Here is a 17,476-nt window from a genome sequence, read left to right on the forward strand (position 1 = left end):
CGTTGGTGATGTGCAGGGACCGCTGCTGGCCTTGCTACGTGAACTGTAGATGTTGAAAAACATCACGACGTCGCAGTGAATTTGAAGGTTGACAGGTACACCGTTCTCACAGCCACGTTATCGTTTCAAAAAATACATTTTATTCCTAAGAATAAAGCTGTACCATCTGTGTTAGGGGGGAATGGTCACAAGTGACATAAAGCATAAAGACACTAGCATACAGAATGATTCTCTTGTGCTCGTGCTTCAGCTAATTCAGCTTTCCTTTCCCATAAAGGGCTTCCCTCATTCATGGCTTGTGCCTGGCAGTCATAGGATGGACTGTCGACTCCTCTGCAGGCACTGAAGTGACTTCATGAACACTGGCCGTGAGCCGAAGACCTCGCACAGGTGACACGTCTGCTCCGGTAAGGGCCCTGTCCCAGCAGAGTATCCAAGTACAGCTTTCCAGTGTAGACCTAGAGGGGAAGGCAGAGTCTGGCCACTGGCATTACTATTTTCTATCACTGTAGTTTACTGGAACTAAGCTATTAACAAAAGTCTTATATTAATTTTAGAGCATTAAGCAGTTAATTGTGGTAATACACACAGTGATCTTGGCCTGCTTTTCTGTACCAACCACAATGTGAAGTCCCTTTCAGGGACTTCTTTATCCAGAAAAACAAAAAATAGAAGCACTGAAATTGTCTGTAAAGTATCATTTATCCTGGAAAGTTTTCTTTTAAGCCAGAAAATTTTGAGTTAAGTAGTTCAGTGGAATATAGCCACAGCTTGTTCTCTATCCTGCACATGTCTTTTGAGAAGTTTCCTCTGATACTGTATGTCACAGGCTGCACTGAGACGGCCTTATATCCCAGCAAAATGACTTCCCCAAGCACAGACACACCAAAGCAGCATAAGACATGCTCTGTGCTTTTTCAAAAACAAAATTCAGAGAGCTCAGTAAACCATCCCTGTCCCATTACTCACTCACATAAAAATAATCACTGACACTTGAGCTAAATGAACCTTCTCAGATCAGATTCACCTAAACTTGCTCTAACCTGTTCTGAGAAACATCCAAGGATACAACACTGAACTCCTTCCGCTTGCAGAAACCTCTAGTCATCGGAAGGCAAATTTATGATCTCATAAAAGTTGATATACATCCAAATGGCAGTTCCTTAGTTCAGAAACATTCTTCTAAATTGCTCAAGTCTATCTTGTTAGTAAAAAGTCCAAGGCTTACAGTCATTCCCATTCCATCACACTGGCCATTTGAGAATGATTACTGAAGTTGGAGTTGAAAGAGCCTTCCAAAACAATCTAGCTGTATGCAAACAGTTCAGATTCTGACCTTTTTTTTTTGAGGAAGACAGATTCATACCAACTTTTCTTCAATATAACATAAGTAGCTATTTCATACACCACAAGAACAATGGTACTTTTAGAGGGATGTTACTTCTACATTTGTTTTACAAAAAACCCCACCAAACCAACAAAATAAATTTGACATTAACATGTTGGGAAGGAGAATACAAGGCGATGGAGATTGCAGAGATTGTTAGATTCTCAACACCGACAATAGAGTTGGAAACCCTGTTGAGATGCTGGCCAAAGTACCTAATACAGAAAATTCATAATTTTCACATTCACAATTTGAGAACTAATACCACTTTTCTCTGCCTGAGGTGAGGAAATACGTATGCCATGTGATGTTATGTGGTTCAAATAAGCACTCCTGGTATTTCAAACTAAGCCTGTCTTAATGAGATGACATACAGTCCTCCACTACTCATTCTTTGATTAAAAACCCCCAGCGTTTAAAGACTGGAGTTTGTCAAAAAGTGACAGGGATTTCCAGGAGCTGAAGGTCTCATGTTCTGACAGTGCAAAATTGTAAGGCTGTAGCTGTGGCAGAGCAATAGGAGTATCATTTCATCATATGCTTTTAAAAATAGATTCTGTGCAACATGTTACACAGAACCCACATTGCAACAACAAGAAATGCAGAAGGACTTTCACAGATATATTTGAATCTGTGACAACTAGTCAAGTGATCTTAAAACCCACATTGCAATTATCACTGGAAGTTTAGAAGTATGGTAACATCTTTTCAGGAAAACTGAGCTCTCAGGAGAGTGATTTCTCCTGCCTTTGGAGGCAATTTTGTGTATTGTAAATCACTCCCACACAATACTGAGCACATAGGATAAGCTTTCCTAGTGAATCTCCCCCTTTAACTATTGCAGGTCATCACTAGAAGAAGTGTAGCATTTGAAAGTATAATGCATAAGGTGTTTTGATGTCCCGAGTTACATAATTCTAAACTTGGCCGAGTGTCATGGGGTCATTTTGTTTATATCCTGCTAACTCTGGAAGACTCATGTGGGGAGATGCCAAACCTTTCTGATTCCCATGGGACAGCAGAATTGTCTGTTAGCAAGCTATATGACTGTTCCATGAGTTCTGTGTCAAACAGGCCTGGTCTTAGTGTGGTTGAAATGAGAGAGCTGCACTGATGGGAGCATGATGACCCTTGGAACCTCTCTGGCCAGTGACCATATCAGTTTCTCTGAATGCAAGGTTGGTTTCCTTCCTGGGAAGAACTTGGTGCTTATACCAGGAATTTGTCCACCTAGCAGCTCTGGAGACCCCACTGGGAAGGAATGGTTAGGAAACAGCTTTTTTTCCATCCTGGTCAGTCCAGGTTCAGTACTGATAGCTGAAGCAGGGCTGTGGGCAGCCCCCTTCTGCCACTGCTTCTGCAGGAGCTCTGTGATTCGTAGAACTCCCCTGAGTTTTGGGTTATCAAGTGCCCCTTGTTGCAGCTGCATCAACTGTAGAATGGCTCATTTACCAAGCACAACAACGGGCTCCTGTTTGGGCAGGATTCCATTGGCAGTCCATGCCTGACCTGGAGACCTTTGATATTTTGGCTGGCAGACTACTTGTCTGTGCCCTGCTTGGTATTTCCCTGTAAAATATGCTCTAGGATGTCCTTTCTTTAGGAGACATTACCCTTCCTCCCACTCATTCCTGAGTCAAGTCCAAGCATCACTGCATATGCTCTTAGCTAGAAGGTCCACCCCTTTCTGCACTTGTGTGTACTCCCACTCCACTTGAGTCCACTCCCTGTTTCTTCCTCATTGGACAGCACAGTCTTCCATCTCAAGAAGGTGTCCCTGGGTCCTGCAGCTGGACACATCTGCATTTCCAGCTTTGCTTCACAGGGGGGACTTTTTAAATGTACAGTACAGCTGCATACTGACAGCATCAACACAATCAGGAGGCGCCCAAGATACTGGGCTCTTTTTTCCAGTGGATCCTCATACTGCAGCTTTTTATGGATATCTTTGCCCACTGTTACCTGGAGATGACAAGACGTTGGAGGAGTTTTTGAATTGTTCTCATGAGAAGAACACACTGACCTATACCATACCTGCATTTTGATCTTATTTTGATTTTATTAAAATTACATAGAGTTTTCTTTTTCCTTCTCTTTTTTTAAAAGAAAAAGGTTTAGAGAGACATGGAGCTTGAGAGAATCATTCAAGACACATTGACACGCTTCATCCAGTCCCACATCCCTGCAGCAGATCTCAGGTATGTTGGCATAGGCAGTTCCAGTATCATTGTTCCAGCTTGAACTCTGCATTGTCACTCTGTGCATTATACTGAATTCTGTAGTTTTCCTGTACTTTGTGCTGCTCTCCTTTAAGTCAGATCCAGGATGTAAGTAATTTGCACAGGCTCTGATGGGAATGCTGGAACAACTATAGTTTAGCATTGCAATCTAGCAATGTCATTTCTTTGATGACCAAGATGATTAATTTCCTGTCCAGTAATACCCATTAGGATGTGGGATTTCCTTCATTCCACAGTGCTCCCAAACAGCTTTCTGAGCAGGATAATCTATGTCAGGTTTCTCCCTATTTTGAATTCTGCCTGCATGTAGAGATAACAGCCACCTTGAGGCTGGAACACAGCAGCTAGTTCAGCAGCTGGTGGCAGCAGTGACGCAAGCGTGGAGAACAGCAGGCAGAGAACTCTGTATCCCATAGAATGTGTAACTTAACAGAATATGATGACTTCACCTGAAACATCAGTCAATATAGAGCAGCCAAGGTCTTGAGCATTTGGAATATTTTGGTTAGCTCAGCTGAAGCACCCACTGGAGCACAGCCTCTGGAACACACGCTGGGGCTTTCATTCAGTGCTGCCCAAGAAGCAGGACCACATGCGCTATTTATCTGTTAATGCTTCCCTCTCAACCACTGACCACCTGCTACTTGGCCCTATGGGTAGTATCTCCTCAAAACATACAGTCACATAGGTCCTTCTGCTGCTGTATTAGAAAGACACGAGGTTAGGCAGAATGGAGATAGAGAGAAAGGAAAAAATGGGCCTGTTGACCCTGCTGCCTGTGTTCTCTTCGTCTCCAGTGGGATGGATGATGTTTTCTTCTCTTACATCACGGGTGTCCTGGAAGAGCTGGGCTCACCAGAGTCCTCTGAAGAGACTTTTGACATGGACACCTTTGTGGAAATGATGGAGGCATATATCCCTGGTTTTGCAGAAATCCACAGGTATGTGTGATTGTTACTGGTTTGTATGAGCATGCCATGCACCGGGGGCCTGGCCCCAAGCCCCTCAGTACTACAAATTCTTGTGTTGAACTGTTGCAAATGTACTAGTTGAAAATGTATTAGTACTGAACCTGAGCCATCATGATAAGTCGCTCTTTGCCTGATGTCACAGATGCTAATCCTGATATAATTTGCAAGTAGGTCCTTGGCCATCTGAAATACCAGTTGATTTTACTGGGCTTCCCATCCAGCCTTGTCTTTCTATAAAATGGTAGCCATGTAGATAGGATAGGCTAGTGCTTTTACTCCTCATGCTAATTATACAGCTTCTGTCTCTTGCAGTGGGGATGTTTGTGAAATGATGTTCTCCCTCTCAGAAAGGCTTGGTGAAGCTCGCAACAAAGGTGAGTTACATAAACAATTTCAGCACAAGAAGATCTGTACGTATTTTTAATCTTAATATTTGGAGTTGAACGTCACAGAATAAAATACAAACTTGTTTGCCACAGTTAGAAACTAAACAGTTATAAAGTAGCCTGAATTGATTGACAGGTTTGGGGAGTTTTTTTCAATGTTCAGTCAGGTTTTTAACATCAACATATGGGAGATTGGAGTCATATGGAATGCTGTCCAAGACATTTTGGAGTGAAAAACACTTGATCAATTCTCCAAATATCTCTATTGAGATCAAAGCCAGAGTACTAAGAGAGAAATGGCCAGTTCAGGGCTGCTTGTTGAAATTCTGCTGCAGCTTAATTCTGAAAGCGAGGATTTCTGCCTGCCTCTGACAGCCATCTGCGTAAGTGGCGCTACCACTGGGCAGCCTTTATCAGCTGCATCATCAAATAGAGTATCCAGCTGAATACATGTATCACATCTGACTTTGAGCATTCTCAAAGCTCACTTCCTGTCCGTCCATGAATCCTGGCACAGATGCAAAATCCAGTGATGTGTTCTGACCTGCACTATGCAGGACTGCAGAAGACTACACTGTGACAATTGGCCTTTTTAACCTCAGCATTCACAGACCAGCTGGATTGCTGTATTGATTAACTCCATGAGTACCTTCCACTAAAGAACAGACAGGTTGCAGTGCCTGGATATCAAACCTTCCAGGACATAAACAGTCTGAGTTCTGCTGGTCTAGCAACATCACTGCTGTCTTGCCAGAAGGCTACACAACGTAGAATAGACAGTCCTGTCTTTTATCTTACTTGCTGCTTTCTTGAACTTGACAAAATCTACTGCTCTGCTCTGCTCCCCTGCATCCTACCCTTTGAGGATCCTGATATAGCCAGAAGGTGGAAGGAAAGCGCCATCCCAGTCTTAGGACAGAAGTGAAATGGTTCTTCCTACAGTGAGAAAAAGAGCCTGTAAAAAAAGAGATTCATCAGAGTAACCTGATCACAGGATGTGCTGGCTTGTATGCACCTTGGGGAATACCACAGTGTATTCCCAAGTTTAAAATCAAAACTACACCTTAGTTCAAAGATAGAGCAAATACCAAGGAATTCTTAGAAATGGAAGTATCCACAACTGCAGCACTAGCGGACTGAGAATTGAAAAGTAGAATTGAATTTGCAAGCAGCCCATGCCCTGTACAGCCTAGAAATACAGAACTCAGGCACTCCAGCATGTGCTAGCACTGGCTTCCTGTAGATCAGTGGGAGCAGAGCTGCAGCTATGCCCATGGAGGGCAGGAGAAACAGTAGTGCTTCCGTCTTGTCACTTAAGAAGAGATTTGCTTTGGCACACAGTGCACTAGCAATCTAATGCCAACAGAAAGCACAGAGCTCTAGCCTTAGTGGGACTGTTCCTCAGGAGATATCACTGTGTCTTTAAGAAAAACTTGACCAAAAGGCTGTGGAAAGCAGGAGTGAAGCACCCTCTGAAGACCTCACCAAGAGCCAGGAGCCTGGAGCTGGAGGCTGCACCGGGGAAAGACTGTGCACTCTAACAGACGGAGCCAGGGCCCAGGTATGAGTACCCCATGGAGGAGCAGGAACACTGGGGACAGTCACACAGCACTAGGTCATAAGCACCACCTGAGGGCATTTTCCAGCTCTGGAAGGAACCACAGCATAGGCTGTGGCACAGCATCACTTGTGGTCATGGTCTTCTCCATTGCATGGCCTGAGCAAGACTGTCAGAAAATTATGTGCTGACAGACTGTGAGCCAATGCTCTGGCTCATCCTTTTAAGTGGCTGGAAAGGGTAAGCCAGTGCAATGGCTGAGAGAGCCTGTCCCAAATGCCTTCAGAGATCCCAGAGCAGCTACAGGTACTCCAGCACCTTCCACATCAACCCCATCTTCCGCCCCCAAACCCTGCTTGCTGTTTCTCCAGTACTGGTCTATTCCTGCTCTGCAGTACAATCATTCTGTGTCCACAGTGCTCTAGCAAATGCTGCTATGGTGATTCCTTCTGATGTAGGGTCAGGTCAGTGTTTAGCAGGCCCTTTCCTTTCTAATCAAAGTACATACAACTTCAGAAGGTGAAGAAGAAGAAGAAGAAGGTGGGTAGGAGTCAGGCATTCGTACCACAGGGTCCAGAAAGCTCACTCCTAAGCATGGCCACACAGATGAGTGAGATTACAGGAACCCTGCTTTAAAGCAAGTTGAAATACAGAGGGGAGAGATTAAAGGAGAGTGAGGAGTTGGTCTTTCCAAAGATACAGTCCCCTGTTAGCTTCAGGTATCAGATTTAGTAATGATAGTAAGGAGAGCTTTGAGCAAAGGGCAAGCTGAATTTCCTGACCGTGAAAAACCAGAGGCCCTTTACAGTAGGGCACCTCACCTCACTGCATCCCCAACTTACCTCTGTTTCTTGCTCCAACTAGGAAGGTGCTGACTTGAAGGATGGGGTAGAGCTGCTACTGGAGATGTTCCCAGCCTGTACTGTGAACCAGGCAGAGAAGGCTCTCGCCATGGCCTTGGGGAACTTGGAAGAGGCAGTGCAGTTAATTGTGGAGGAGAAGGTGGAAATTGGCCCAGGAGGTGCAAGTGTGAAGGTACTGTACTCTGACCGGGGTGGCAGTGGGCCAAGGAGCAGGGCAGAGCTCAGGAACATGCAGCTGCCACAGTTGTCTGCTACAAGCAGAAATTCCGACTGCAGAAACTTTATGCACGATAAGCCAGGAGGATCATGCAGAGCAACAGCCCCTCTCCCTCCTCTGCCTCTCTTAGTATAGGCTGTGCCCACAACAAAGCCAGGACCCCAGTGGAACTGTGGCTGGCACTCCTTTCCCCCAGGGGCTGGAGTACTCCACCAGCAGCTGGGTTCACTGAGCTAGCGGGTAAGCTGTATGCCCTGTTGTTGTGCTATTCACACACCAATTTGTGTCCTCCCAGGAACTGGCACGGCCCCGCAGAACACCCAACCACGACGAACTAAAACAGGTCATCCTACAGAAGTAAGTACCCAGCAGCAAAGAACCCCTTGTTTTGTTCCAAATAAATGAAGAGGTAGCAGTTTGGGGAACAGTGTGGTCTGTAAAGAACTACGGGTGGGTATTAGCTGAACACATCTAAGCACAAATACAATCATCAGCGAAGAAGAAGGAAAAAAAAAAATGAAAAACCAACCAACCAAACACACACACACACAAAAACCCCAACAACTAACCCACAAAACCTGAACAACAGAACAGGTTTGGTTTCTTTTAGAGCTCTGGCACAGAAACACATTACCTGTACCAGCTGGGTCACAGCACTGGCTGTGTGCAAGGTTTCAGAATCCTATAGATACAGTGTAAGTCACAGTGCTGTTAGCTGAGGTCCTGGTTAAAGGTCTAAGGCACAATCATCCTGCAGCTCAGGTAACAAACACATGCTGACCTGTAAAACTACAGTAACTCATTCATACCTCCATTCTTGGAGACAGTCCAAACAAAGTTAAAGATACCTTCAAGAGACGACTGCCTGTACAACAGCACTGGGAAGATTAAATCTCAGTTGCTGAAGGTGTGAATTCAGTGCATTTAAAGAAACCTCTCTGAAGTTTCCTCCTATGAACTTCTTGGGAATGAAAATAGCTTTAGTTTACCTGTATTCATTTCTAAAAGCATTTAATTCTCAATGGGAGAACCCACAGTGTGGTTTCATCGATCTGCTTTAAGATCTCATATTTCATGAGTATCCTCATGCAGGCATGCAGCTTCCACACGTCTATCCAGCCACATGTTTCCACTTTGCATTCTCCCCAGGGACAGGATAAACAGTTGATGGGCTGGAAAAGATAAAGCAAGGCAGAACAGCATCCAGGTGGAAGTAGTAACATCTCCTGTGCAGGCTCATTTCAGGCAAGGGAACAAAAAAAGCACCAGCTTCTTGTTATATTTCTGAAAACTTCACTTTAATGACATTTTGGCAACATCCTGTACTTTAAGCATTACTCAAGCACAGGTACAGAAAGCAGATCGCCATAGCTGAAGATACACAAGAGCAACTATACTAACTACTGAGGGAGAAGTCGTGGTCACCTGTGCTAAACCAGCACCAGAATCTCAGAGTAGCAACTCAGCAGTACAGCAAGCAAATGCTTGGACCCTGATGTTTCAGTTACATGGGAAATGAGGTGATGCTCTTAACAAGTTGCTTCCAGCATAGACCTGTTTCACAGTCAAACAGTAGGAGGAGTGTGAATGGAACACCATCACTCAGGGCAAAAGCAGCAGATTGGTCCTGTAATCTCACCTATGTCTCATCTGGTTGCCATCACTTGGACTGAGAAGGAACAAAGCTGCCCCGATGGCAGAGCACACCAGACCTCAGTTCTGCAGTGGCTATCAGCATTCTCAACCACCTCAGATTTCAGTACCCTTCACATACAGCTAAGAATGCTACTCCAGGAGAATCCTGCTAGATTCTCACCAGAAGGATGACATACTTCTTGCCCATTTCATCCAGAGGGGAACATCAAGTTCTCCTGGCTGCAATCTAGGCAAGTAGGACACATTGCACAGCCGCAAAGCAGCCAGGGGAGAAGGGACATAGGCTGTGAGTGGCCCCAGGCAATGTATGTTGCAGAATTGACTAAATGCTTCTTATGTTTCAGATACATGATGGTGGATAGTGCAGACGATCAGAAAACACATCGGCCAGCTCCACCCAAAGAGGTAAGCAGGTCCAGCTCTAGAGCAGTTTCAATGTCCTAAGGTTGGGGGGAAAAAAGGAAAAAAAAAAAAAAAAAAAAAAAAAAAAAAAAAAGCCAGGCTGCAAGTCCAAAAAAACAACAGGGCAGGCCAAAGGCAGGTCTGTTCATAGAACCTGTCAGTCAAAGAGGGAAGATTAGCTCAGCAAAGGTGCTGAAGGCACTGTCTGTTCTAACCTTTCCTGACTACCATGGCTCTTGCTCCCTCCCATCAGAGAGCACCCTTCCCAGTTTTGGCCAAGATTCCCAACACAGACAATGGTAAAGCAGCCTACCCACCCACCCCCCACAGTACAGCTCTGCTTTAGCTTGCCCCCTCCCTTTCTCTAACAGAGTGGCTGTCCATCCACTTGGTGTTACTGTCTTTCCTCTCCAGGCTCCCAAGAAGTTGATCCGCTATATTGATAACCAAGTGGTGAGCACAAAAGGAGAGAGGTACAAAGACATCAAGAAGCCTGAGAGCGAGGAGATGAAGAGAACCTACATCAGCCTAAAACCAGCCAGGAAGTACAAGTTCCACTGATAGCCAGGTCCTCCGGCTCTTCAGCCTTCCTCCTCACTGCTAGACATGGCAGGATGGATGTGTGGTGCTAGGAATGAGGCAACTGCACCTGCCACTAACATGAACTAACCTGGAATCCAGGACACTGCTTTCAGCTTCCTCAACTAACCTGTCTGAGGAGACTTCACTCCTTGTGTAGCTATCCCTCTGCCCCCAGGAGCACACCGCAGTGGCGCTCCAGGACCTAGGCATCCTCTGCTATTCCTTGCATGGGACATTTTTAGATCTCAGATGTGGCATGTGCTTTTGCAGCAACCTTTTTAACAAGTCTTTGTGCACTGTTGCTTTGAGTGCCAGTATTAATAAAGATGATGTGAGTTGATGTGTAGTTCAGCCAGAGAATGCACATGCTTTACAATACTGCCTCCAGTCCTTCTGAGGGCCTAAGACAGGAACAGGGTCATCCTCCCTTCCTCTAATTACTCTCTTCATCATGTCCTCAAGATGCAGCTCCTGTTTGATTAACTGCCTAGTGGATAAAAGGGCTTAGGCTCAACTCCAGAACTAGGCTCTCCCTGCCAACACAATCTGCAGCTCTCTCCATAAACTCCAGCTTATAGCAGAGTCAGTGCTCCTGCCATTTCTCACCACTGTTGAGAGCCAAAGCTCCAGCCACACAGGAAGCAAAATACAATAGCAGGCCTGGGCACTACTAAAATGTTAAGTCAGATGCTGGAAGAAACAAATGACAATGACCAACTGCTTTCAGTGACAGCATAGCTAGGTTTGGCATTTTTCTCTTGGTCAAACTGCCATTAGGAGAATGTTCCCCCTGAAAACAACTCCCACCTTGCTGCAGCCTAAACCAGCACATTGGCCTGGGCAGACACACTGCCTGCATTTGGGCCATGCTAGTCCTTTGGTGCCAGGCTAGCCAGTGACTCTGGGCTGGAGCTAGGCTCACTGCCCTCCTCCCAGAGCCCAGAGGGGCCTGCCCTCTCCCAAGAGGAGGGCTGGTAGCTATTCTTACTGCTCCAGCTGGTCTGGTTTGTTCCACTGCTCAGCTGGCATGCCCTGCACACCCACCCCAGGGGACAGTCCCCATGAAACACTCCGCTGCTTTCTAGACAGCTGCTGCTTAAAGATTTTAAATAGAACAAATAATAAATCCTATCTATTAGCCGGCCTGACCAAGGCCTGTTCAGCACCATGGTGTTCCTGCAAATCACTCGCTCTTTCCACGCCACTGCAGAGGGAGCTACTTTCCCCAGGGGCACCAGCGAAGTCCACTTATGAACACTCAGTGGCTGCTAAACAGCCCCAGAGGAAAGAGTGAGCCCCACTCAAGCCAGCCTCACCAGTGGGACTGACCTCTCCCTCTGCACATCTCCACAGCAGCCAGTTCCGGCATCCTTCTGGGATCCCAGCATTGTGTCAGTCCCCCCCTCCCCAGCAGCAGCAGTTCTAGATCTGAAGGTCGATGAAAGGGGCGTAGCCAACCACATCCTGCAGCAGAACAAGAGCCCTCTGCAGCGGAGGCTCCACATCCAGCTCCACCCCACGGCTTCGGAGGATGCTCAAGCTGGACTCCGCCACATTGTGGCAATGCTTGACCTTCAGCGAGCGCAGTTTGGGACAGTACTCAGCCAGGACCCTGCCAAGAAAGAGAGCAGCTGCAAGTCAGGACTCCTAAGTGCACTCATGCTCTTCTCTTCTCCCAGCAGCCGTGACTGTGCCATACATGCACTATCTTTTGGGGACAGCACCATGGTGGTATGAGATAAAGTCAAGGGACATCTGGATCTGAGACCTACCCTCCATGATATACCGGGAAATTTGTGGTTAATAGCACACAGTGCCTCCCCTGAAGGGCCTGCTAGTGGCTTCTCTCCCAGACTAGGCTCTCATTGCTTTCAGCGTGACAAAATCTGACTTTCCTCTCTGGTTCTCTTCCTCTCCCCATCCCAGATACCTGCCATCTGCACCCTGGCTCCCCACATTGCTCAGTACCTGATGGAGTCATTCTTGACTCGCAGACACCCCGTGAGGTCCAAGTGCTCTAGCTCTGGGCAGCACTTGGCTGTCTCCTCGACTGCCACGTCGCCCACGTTGGCGTTGACAGCCAGTGACAGAGACTTGAGCCTGCCGCACTTCTGCACCAGGTAGCAGATGGCGTCGTCCTTCAGCTGGCGACAGGCCGTCAGGTCCACAGCCTCCAGGGCCTTGCAGTGGTCAGCCAGGCTGCGCAGGGACAGGCTGTCCACCCACTCACAGTGAGCCAGAGAGAGCTGGCGCAGGTTGGGGCAGCTCAGTGAGATGGCCACAAGCGCGTGGCGGCTGAGCTGGGCGCAGCCCTTCAGCTGGATCTGGTGCAGGTGGTGGTTCTGCCCAATGACCGGGAGCAGCTCCCGGTCCGTCAGCCAGTCGGAGCAGTTCTGGAGTGCCAGCCGCTGCAGAACTTCGTTATCCTTCAACAGGTTAACAAAAGCGTCTCGAGGGATGGCAGGTCCAATCTGCGTGGGGAACCCAGGAAGAATGAGGCATTGCCCCAGGGTTTCAGATGAGCATCAACCTCACCAAATACCCTGTCCCCTCCTCTCTTCTTCTGTGACAATAGTGACCAAAGCCATCCCCTGTCCTCATCCCAAGAAAAGCCCTACCATCAGACTGCTCACCTCATTCCAAGGCTACTGCCACAAGCTAGATGATTCTCTGGTTTCTCCATCCCACATCATCACTTCTGCATTTATATACTCATGATGAGCTCCACACCTCTGCTCTCCAAAAATCTCTTTGCTAGACCACTCTGTCCTCACAGAATAGCAGTTACTCCAATCTTTCCCAGTCCCAGGCAGTGGCTCCAAGGAATAGCACAAACTTTCCCTGAAGACCAAGCACAGAGTTATCTCCCAGCAGGTCCAACCTACTGCACAACCTTAGTGAGGACATGCCACTCCAAAACTCGTTTCTGCCAGCCAGTGCCACATAATGGCCTGGGTGGAGTTTCCAGGCTTACTCCTCCCAGGGCCTCTTACTCAAGACACTGGCATTGCTGGGCCCTGAATCACTGCCTCTCCTCCCTAAGCCCATCTATCCAGTTTGACACCTGAACCATTAACCCAAGTTCCCGAGCAGAAACTACCTTCCTTGCCAAGGGTTTCTTCTCCCCACATAGATGCTCCCCTGTTAGTTCCAGAGCAGAAGGACATCTGTGTCCTCCCCCAGCCTGAGCCATCCAATACCTGGCTTGAGTCAAAGCAGCGCATGTTGGCCAGGTACAGCTGGATGAGAGACTGGAAGGACTTGCTGACCCTCTGCAGGCTCAGGAGTTGCTGCAGCGGCAGATGACAGAGGATATGTGGAACCAAGATGTCTTCCCAGGGCAGGTCCAGGAGGCATCCCCTGGTCGGGGTCACACTCATCATCAGACACCAGAGAGCCAGGCTACTACAGGAGCCAGGCAAGATCAGTTCACACCTGCTGCCGAGTGCCTCTAGGAGGAACAGCCAGAAAGACTCAGACTCAGCAACGTTTTCCACAATCACGGAGAACACGGAGAACAGCCCCTTGGCGAGGCATATCAGCAGGGCACATGCCTGCTGCCTGCATCACCACCTCCCCAGCCTGGGACGTTCACTGCTCAGGCATCCGAGTCTACCTGCCCGCAGTGCCCTCCAGGAGAGCTTGGGTGGGGCTTTCCATCAGCTGCTGAAGGAGGCCCTGTCCCTCAGCGAAGCAGCAAGAAGCTGCTGCAGCGTTACCGCACCAGTCGCACAGCAGCTCTGCCCAGCATTCATGTCCGAGCATCGCTCTACCTGTCAGCCAGTCCCAGCATCCAGTGCTGGGCCACTTGGGCACCCTGCAAGGGGGAGAGACCAGACACTTGCTCCTTCCTGCGGGGGGGAAACAAGGCTCCGGGCTGCCCCCAGGGAATCTCCCTCCGAGGAGTGGGCGCTCAGCATCTCTGCGAAGATGAGGCCTCGGGCCGGGAAGGGAAGGGGCACAGGGATCCCGGCAGCCCGGAGCCCCCCGAGCTGAGGCTGGAAACAGCAGCAGGGCCCACACCTGGGAGGGTCCTCACCCGAGACCATTCCTGCCCCACCGCCCTAAGGGCCTCGCTCGGCCCCAGAGCCGCCCCCGGGCTGCCCCGCCGCCGGGACCAGGACACCGCCCCGCTGCCCGCCGTGGCGAGGCGGCAGGGCAGCCCAGAGCAGCCTAGCCCAGGGCAGCCCTGCCCCGGCCCCCCGGTACCTGCGGCTCCGCCGGGGCTCCCCCGGCCGCTCCATCCGGCGCCGCACCCGCCCTGGACACCGGCGGCCGCTCGTGACGTCACGGCGGCGGGCGGAAGTGCACGCGCCCCACCACCCCACCTTCGGCCCCGCCCCCTGGCCGCGCCCCGGCGGCGGAGCGCGCTACCGGGACCGGCCCAGAGGCACCGGGGGGCACCGGACCGCGGCGGGGAGGGCCGGGCCGGGACAGCGGGCCACGGTGGTCACAGGTCCCACTGCAGCGACTCCCGCAGGTTGCTCCCAGCGGTGCGGCGCGGCGCGCACACCGGCCCTGGTGCCCCAGCTCACGGGGCGGACGCGCTCCCCCGTGCACAGCGCCTGTCTCCGTTCCTCAGTTGTCCCAGATTGCCCGTGCACACCAGATCCCCGTGGCCCCAGTTCCCCGGCGTATTCCGGTGGCTGCAGCCCCGCAGCTATCCCTGTTCCCCAGTGCACACCGCCTGTCCCAGTTCCTCAGCTATCCCGTTTCCCCAGCGCACACGAGATCCCAGCGCACACCAGCTGCTCCAGTTCCCCATGGCCCCAGTTGCCCGGCGCACACCGGTTGCTCAGCCCCGCAGCTACCTAGGTTCCCCGGTGCACACCGGCTGCTGTCATTCCCCACGGCCCCAGTTCCCCGGCGCACACAGGCTGCCGCCGTTCCCCACGGCCCCGGTTCCCCGGCGCACACCGGCTGCGGCCGTTCCCGGTGGCCCCGGTTTCCCAGCGCACACCGACTGCTCCCATTCCCCGGTTCCCAGCGCACGCCCCGGCCCGGGCGGGCGGCCGCGCATGCGCGGCGCGGCGCCGCTGTCCGTTCAGCACCTCGCGGAGCCGGACCCGCTGCTGCCGGTGAGCGACGGCCCCGCCAGCCCCCCCAGCCACCTGCCCGGCTCCGCGGCTCTCCCAGCCGGCTGTTCCGCCCTTGCCCGCCCGCAGGAGCGGACGGATCCCCGGGAAAGGCCAATCCCGGGGGCTCACAGTTCTCACAGCACCCCCGACCGCCAGCCACTGGGCCCCGCTCCTCCGCCGGTACCGAGCTGTCCCCGCCCCGGGGCTGCCCGCGGCCCGCCGCTCCCAGCCCGCATCCTCCCACGCTGCCAACCGGCTCTTCCGCCGGTGTCCCACCTGCCTCCGCAGCCCCGGGGACAGGGCGGGGTCCTTCCCCTTGCCCGCAGCCCCCGCGAAGAAGCAGCCCGGGCTCCTGTCCGCGCAGTTGCCATAACGACCCCGTAGAAACGGACGCTGCTCCTTCCTCCCCGCTGCCGGTTTGCGGAGCGGGCATCGGCGGGCACCCGGTCCGGGTTGGTGCGGCACTCGCTCACCACACCTCCGAGCCGGAACAGGGCGTGTGACTCCATCTCTGTCTCGGCTCTGAGACCTGCTGACTCGTGCAGCATCAAGCTGCTGATTACTGCGGACATAGAAGCTATAAAAAAAATCCACCTGGCAAAAGAGCAGGGCCCACAGACAGTAAATAAATCCCTGGTCCCAAATTTCCTGGAAAGCAATGACCCATCTGTGCACCCAGCTATGCTCATTTCCTCAAAATGTAGAACCTGGTCTGTGGAAAAGTCTTCTTTCCTCTGGGGGAAGTTACCTACTCTGTCTGCCCCAGGACACGTAGCACCTGCTCCTCGAGGATTCCAGTGGCTCTCTGAGTTAGCACAGTGCATTTCTCATTTAAAGGACGAGTGATGCAGGGTTTTAAATTTTCTGTTGGAGTTAAGAATGCCCCTGGCCATGTCCTGGGATAGCTTTTTCTTTCCCTGTGATGTTAGCACTCTGTTCTTGACTTCCTGCTGTGAAATAGAAAAGTGCAGAGTCCCTTAATATGTAGAATGACTGGGCTATGGGCAGGAGTGGTGAAAGCTGGATGTGAGACTAGTTAGGGCCGCCAAGATTTATAAATGTCCCAAGGGCCTGAGTGCTGTTTGCCTGTGAGGGGTTTGGCCAGTGGGCTGGCTACAGCTATTGAGATGTATGTGTGAGGTACTAGAAATTATGGATACTTTCCTGATGTGAAATGTTCATATTGTTCTCTTTTTTATCCACAGGTTGTTTGCAGATGCAGAAAGAGCATCAGAGACTGTTAGTGTATTGTAGAGGTGTGCGCTGAGACACAGATTTACACCATCAGGATGTTCAGTGAAGCCAGCAACCTAGGTCTACGCCAATAGTAAGGATCCCAAACCAGTACTGTTTTTGTGCTCATGTCTATCAAGTTTTCCTATATGCAGACTTGCAGTGAAATGGCTGTACAGCACTGCAGTACAGGGCTTGAGGGGGTGTTATCCACTGTAGCTTTGTGGTGAAGGGACAGCTCAAAGCAGACAAGCTTGAAGAACCAGAGTTTTGTTCTGCTCTGCTCAATCAAGATTTGCAGAGAGCTTCTGCCTTTCTGTTGGAAAATGTTCTGCCAAAGTTGGGTTTGCATTTTCTTGAAAGGTAAAAGTTGAGTCTCCTCTATAAGCTTCAGTTGGATGGCCATTTTTAGTTGGTCCATGATACCTCAAACAGGTCTGGCAAAATAGCTTTCTGAGTTGGATCTGGTGAATGCTGGGCTGTGACACCTGCAGTTCCTGCAGGACAGCTGGGGAGTGTATTGCGCAGGTACCTTCAACACGCAGGGGACGCTGTTCAGTTCCCTGGCACTCCTGTTATCCCAGTGGCCACTGATGTCCTGTGGGGGAAAACAGGGCTACTGCGTCAGGCCTTGAGCTGATCCATAGTAATGAGAGACCAAGCTGAGCCCCAGGGGGAGGAAGCAGATTAGCTCACAACAACTGCTGCTGCAACAGCTTTCCTGTATATTCCTTGGAAGCATACGGTGCTGGCAGCTTGCAGAGCCAGGGCATGGCATCTTCACACTCATTAACATCCCCTGAAGTGAACAGAGACTTCAGCCAACTCCACTGCTACGAGGTGGTGCTGATGCACAGCTATACTTCTGAAGAGTCTAGAGAAGTTTGGTCATCACTTCACCCT

At 50.3% G+C, this 17,476-nt stretch overlaps 2 protein-coding genes across 2 annotated transcripts; one reads left to right on the forward strand and one right to left on the reverse strand.

The window, feature by feature from the left end:
* Nucleotides 1–320: 320 nt before the first annotated feature.
* CUEDC2 (CUE domain containing 2) lies at nucleotides 321–10,622 on the forward strand. Its single transcript, XM_066191331.1, has 9 exons — nucleotides 321–407; nucleotides 3,494–3,585; nucleotides 4,425–4,568; nucleotides 4,911–4,972; nucleotides 6,412–6,545; nucleotides 7,407–7,577; nucleotides 7,918–7,979; nucleotides 9,623–9,683; nucleotides 10,095–10,622. The coding sequence occupies exons 2-9, from the start codon at nucleotides 3,512–3,514 to the stop codon at nucleotides 10,239–10,241; spliced, it is 855 nt and encodes a 284-aa protein (XP_066047428.1). The 5' UTR covers nucleotides 321–407; nucleotides 3,494–3,511; the 3' UTR covers nucleotides 10,242–10,622.
* A 382-nt stretch (nucleotides 10,623–11,004) lies between these two features.
* Nucleotides 11,005–14,542, reverse strand: FBXL15 (F-box and leucine rich repeat protein 15). Its single transcript, XM_066191330.1, has 4 exons — nucleotides 14,472–14,542; nucleotides 13,463–13,713; nucleotides 12,231–12,733; nucleotides 11,005–11,874 (listed from the first exon to the last, which is right to left on the reverse strand). The coding sequence occupies exons 2-4, from the start codon at nucleotides 13,643–13,645 to the stop codon at nucleotides 11,685–11,687; spliced, it is 876 nt and encodes a 291-aa protein (XP_066047427.1). The 5' UTR covers nucleotides 13,646–13,713; nucleotides 14,472–14,542; the 3' UTR covers nucleotides 11,005–11,684.
* Between the last annotated feature and the right edge of the window lie 2,934 nt (nucleotides 14,543–17,476).

This window comes from Chamaea fasciata, unplaced genomic scaffold (assembly GCF_029207755.1).
Source record: "Chamaea fasciata isolate MVZ Bird 193981 ecotype frontalis unplaced genomic scaffold, bChaFas1.0.hap1 SCAF_9, whole genome shotgun sequence".
NCBI lineage: Eukaryota > Metazoa > Chordata > Aves > Passeriformes > Sylviidae > Chamaea > Chamaea fasciata.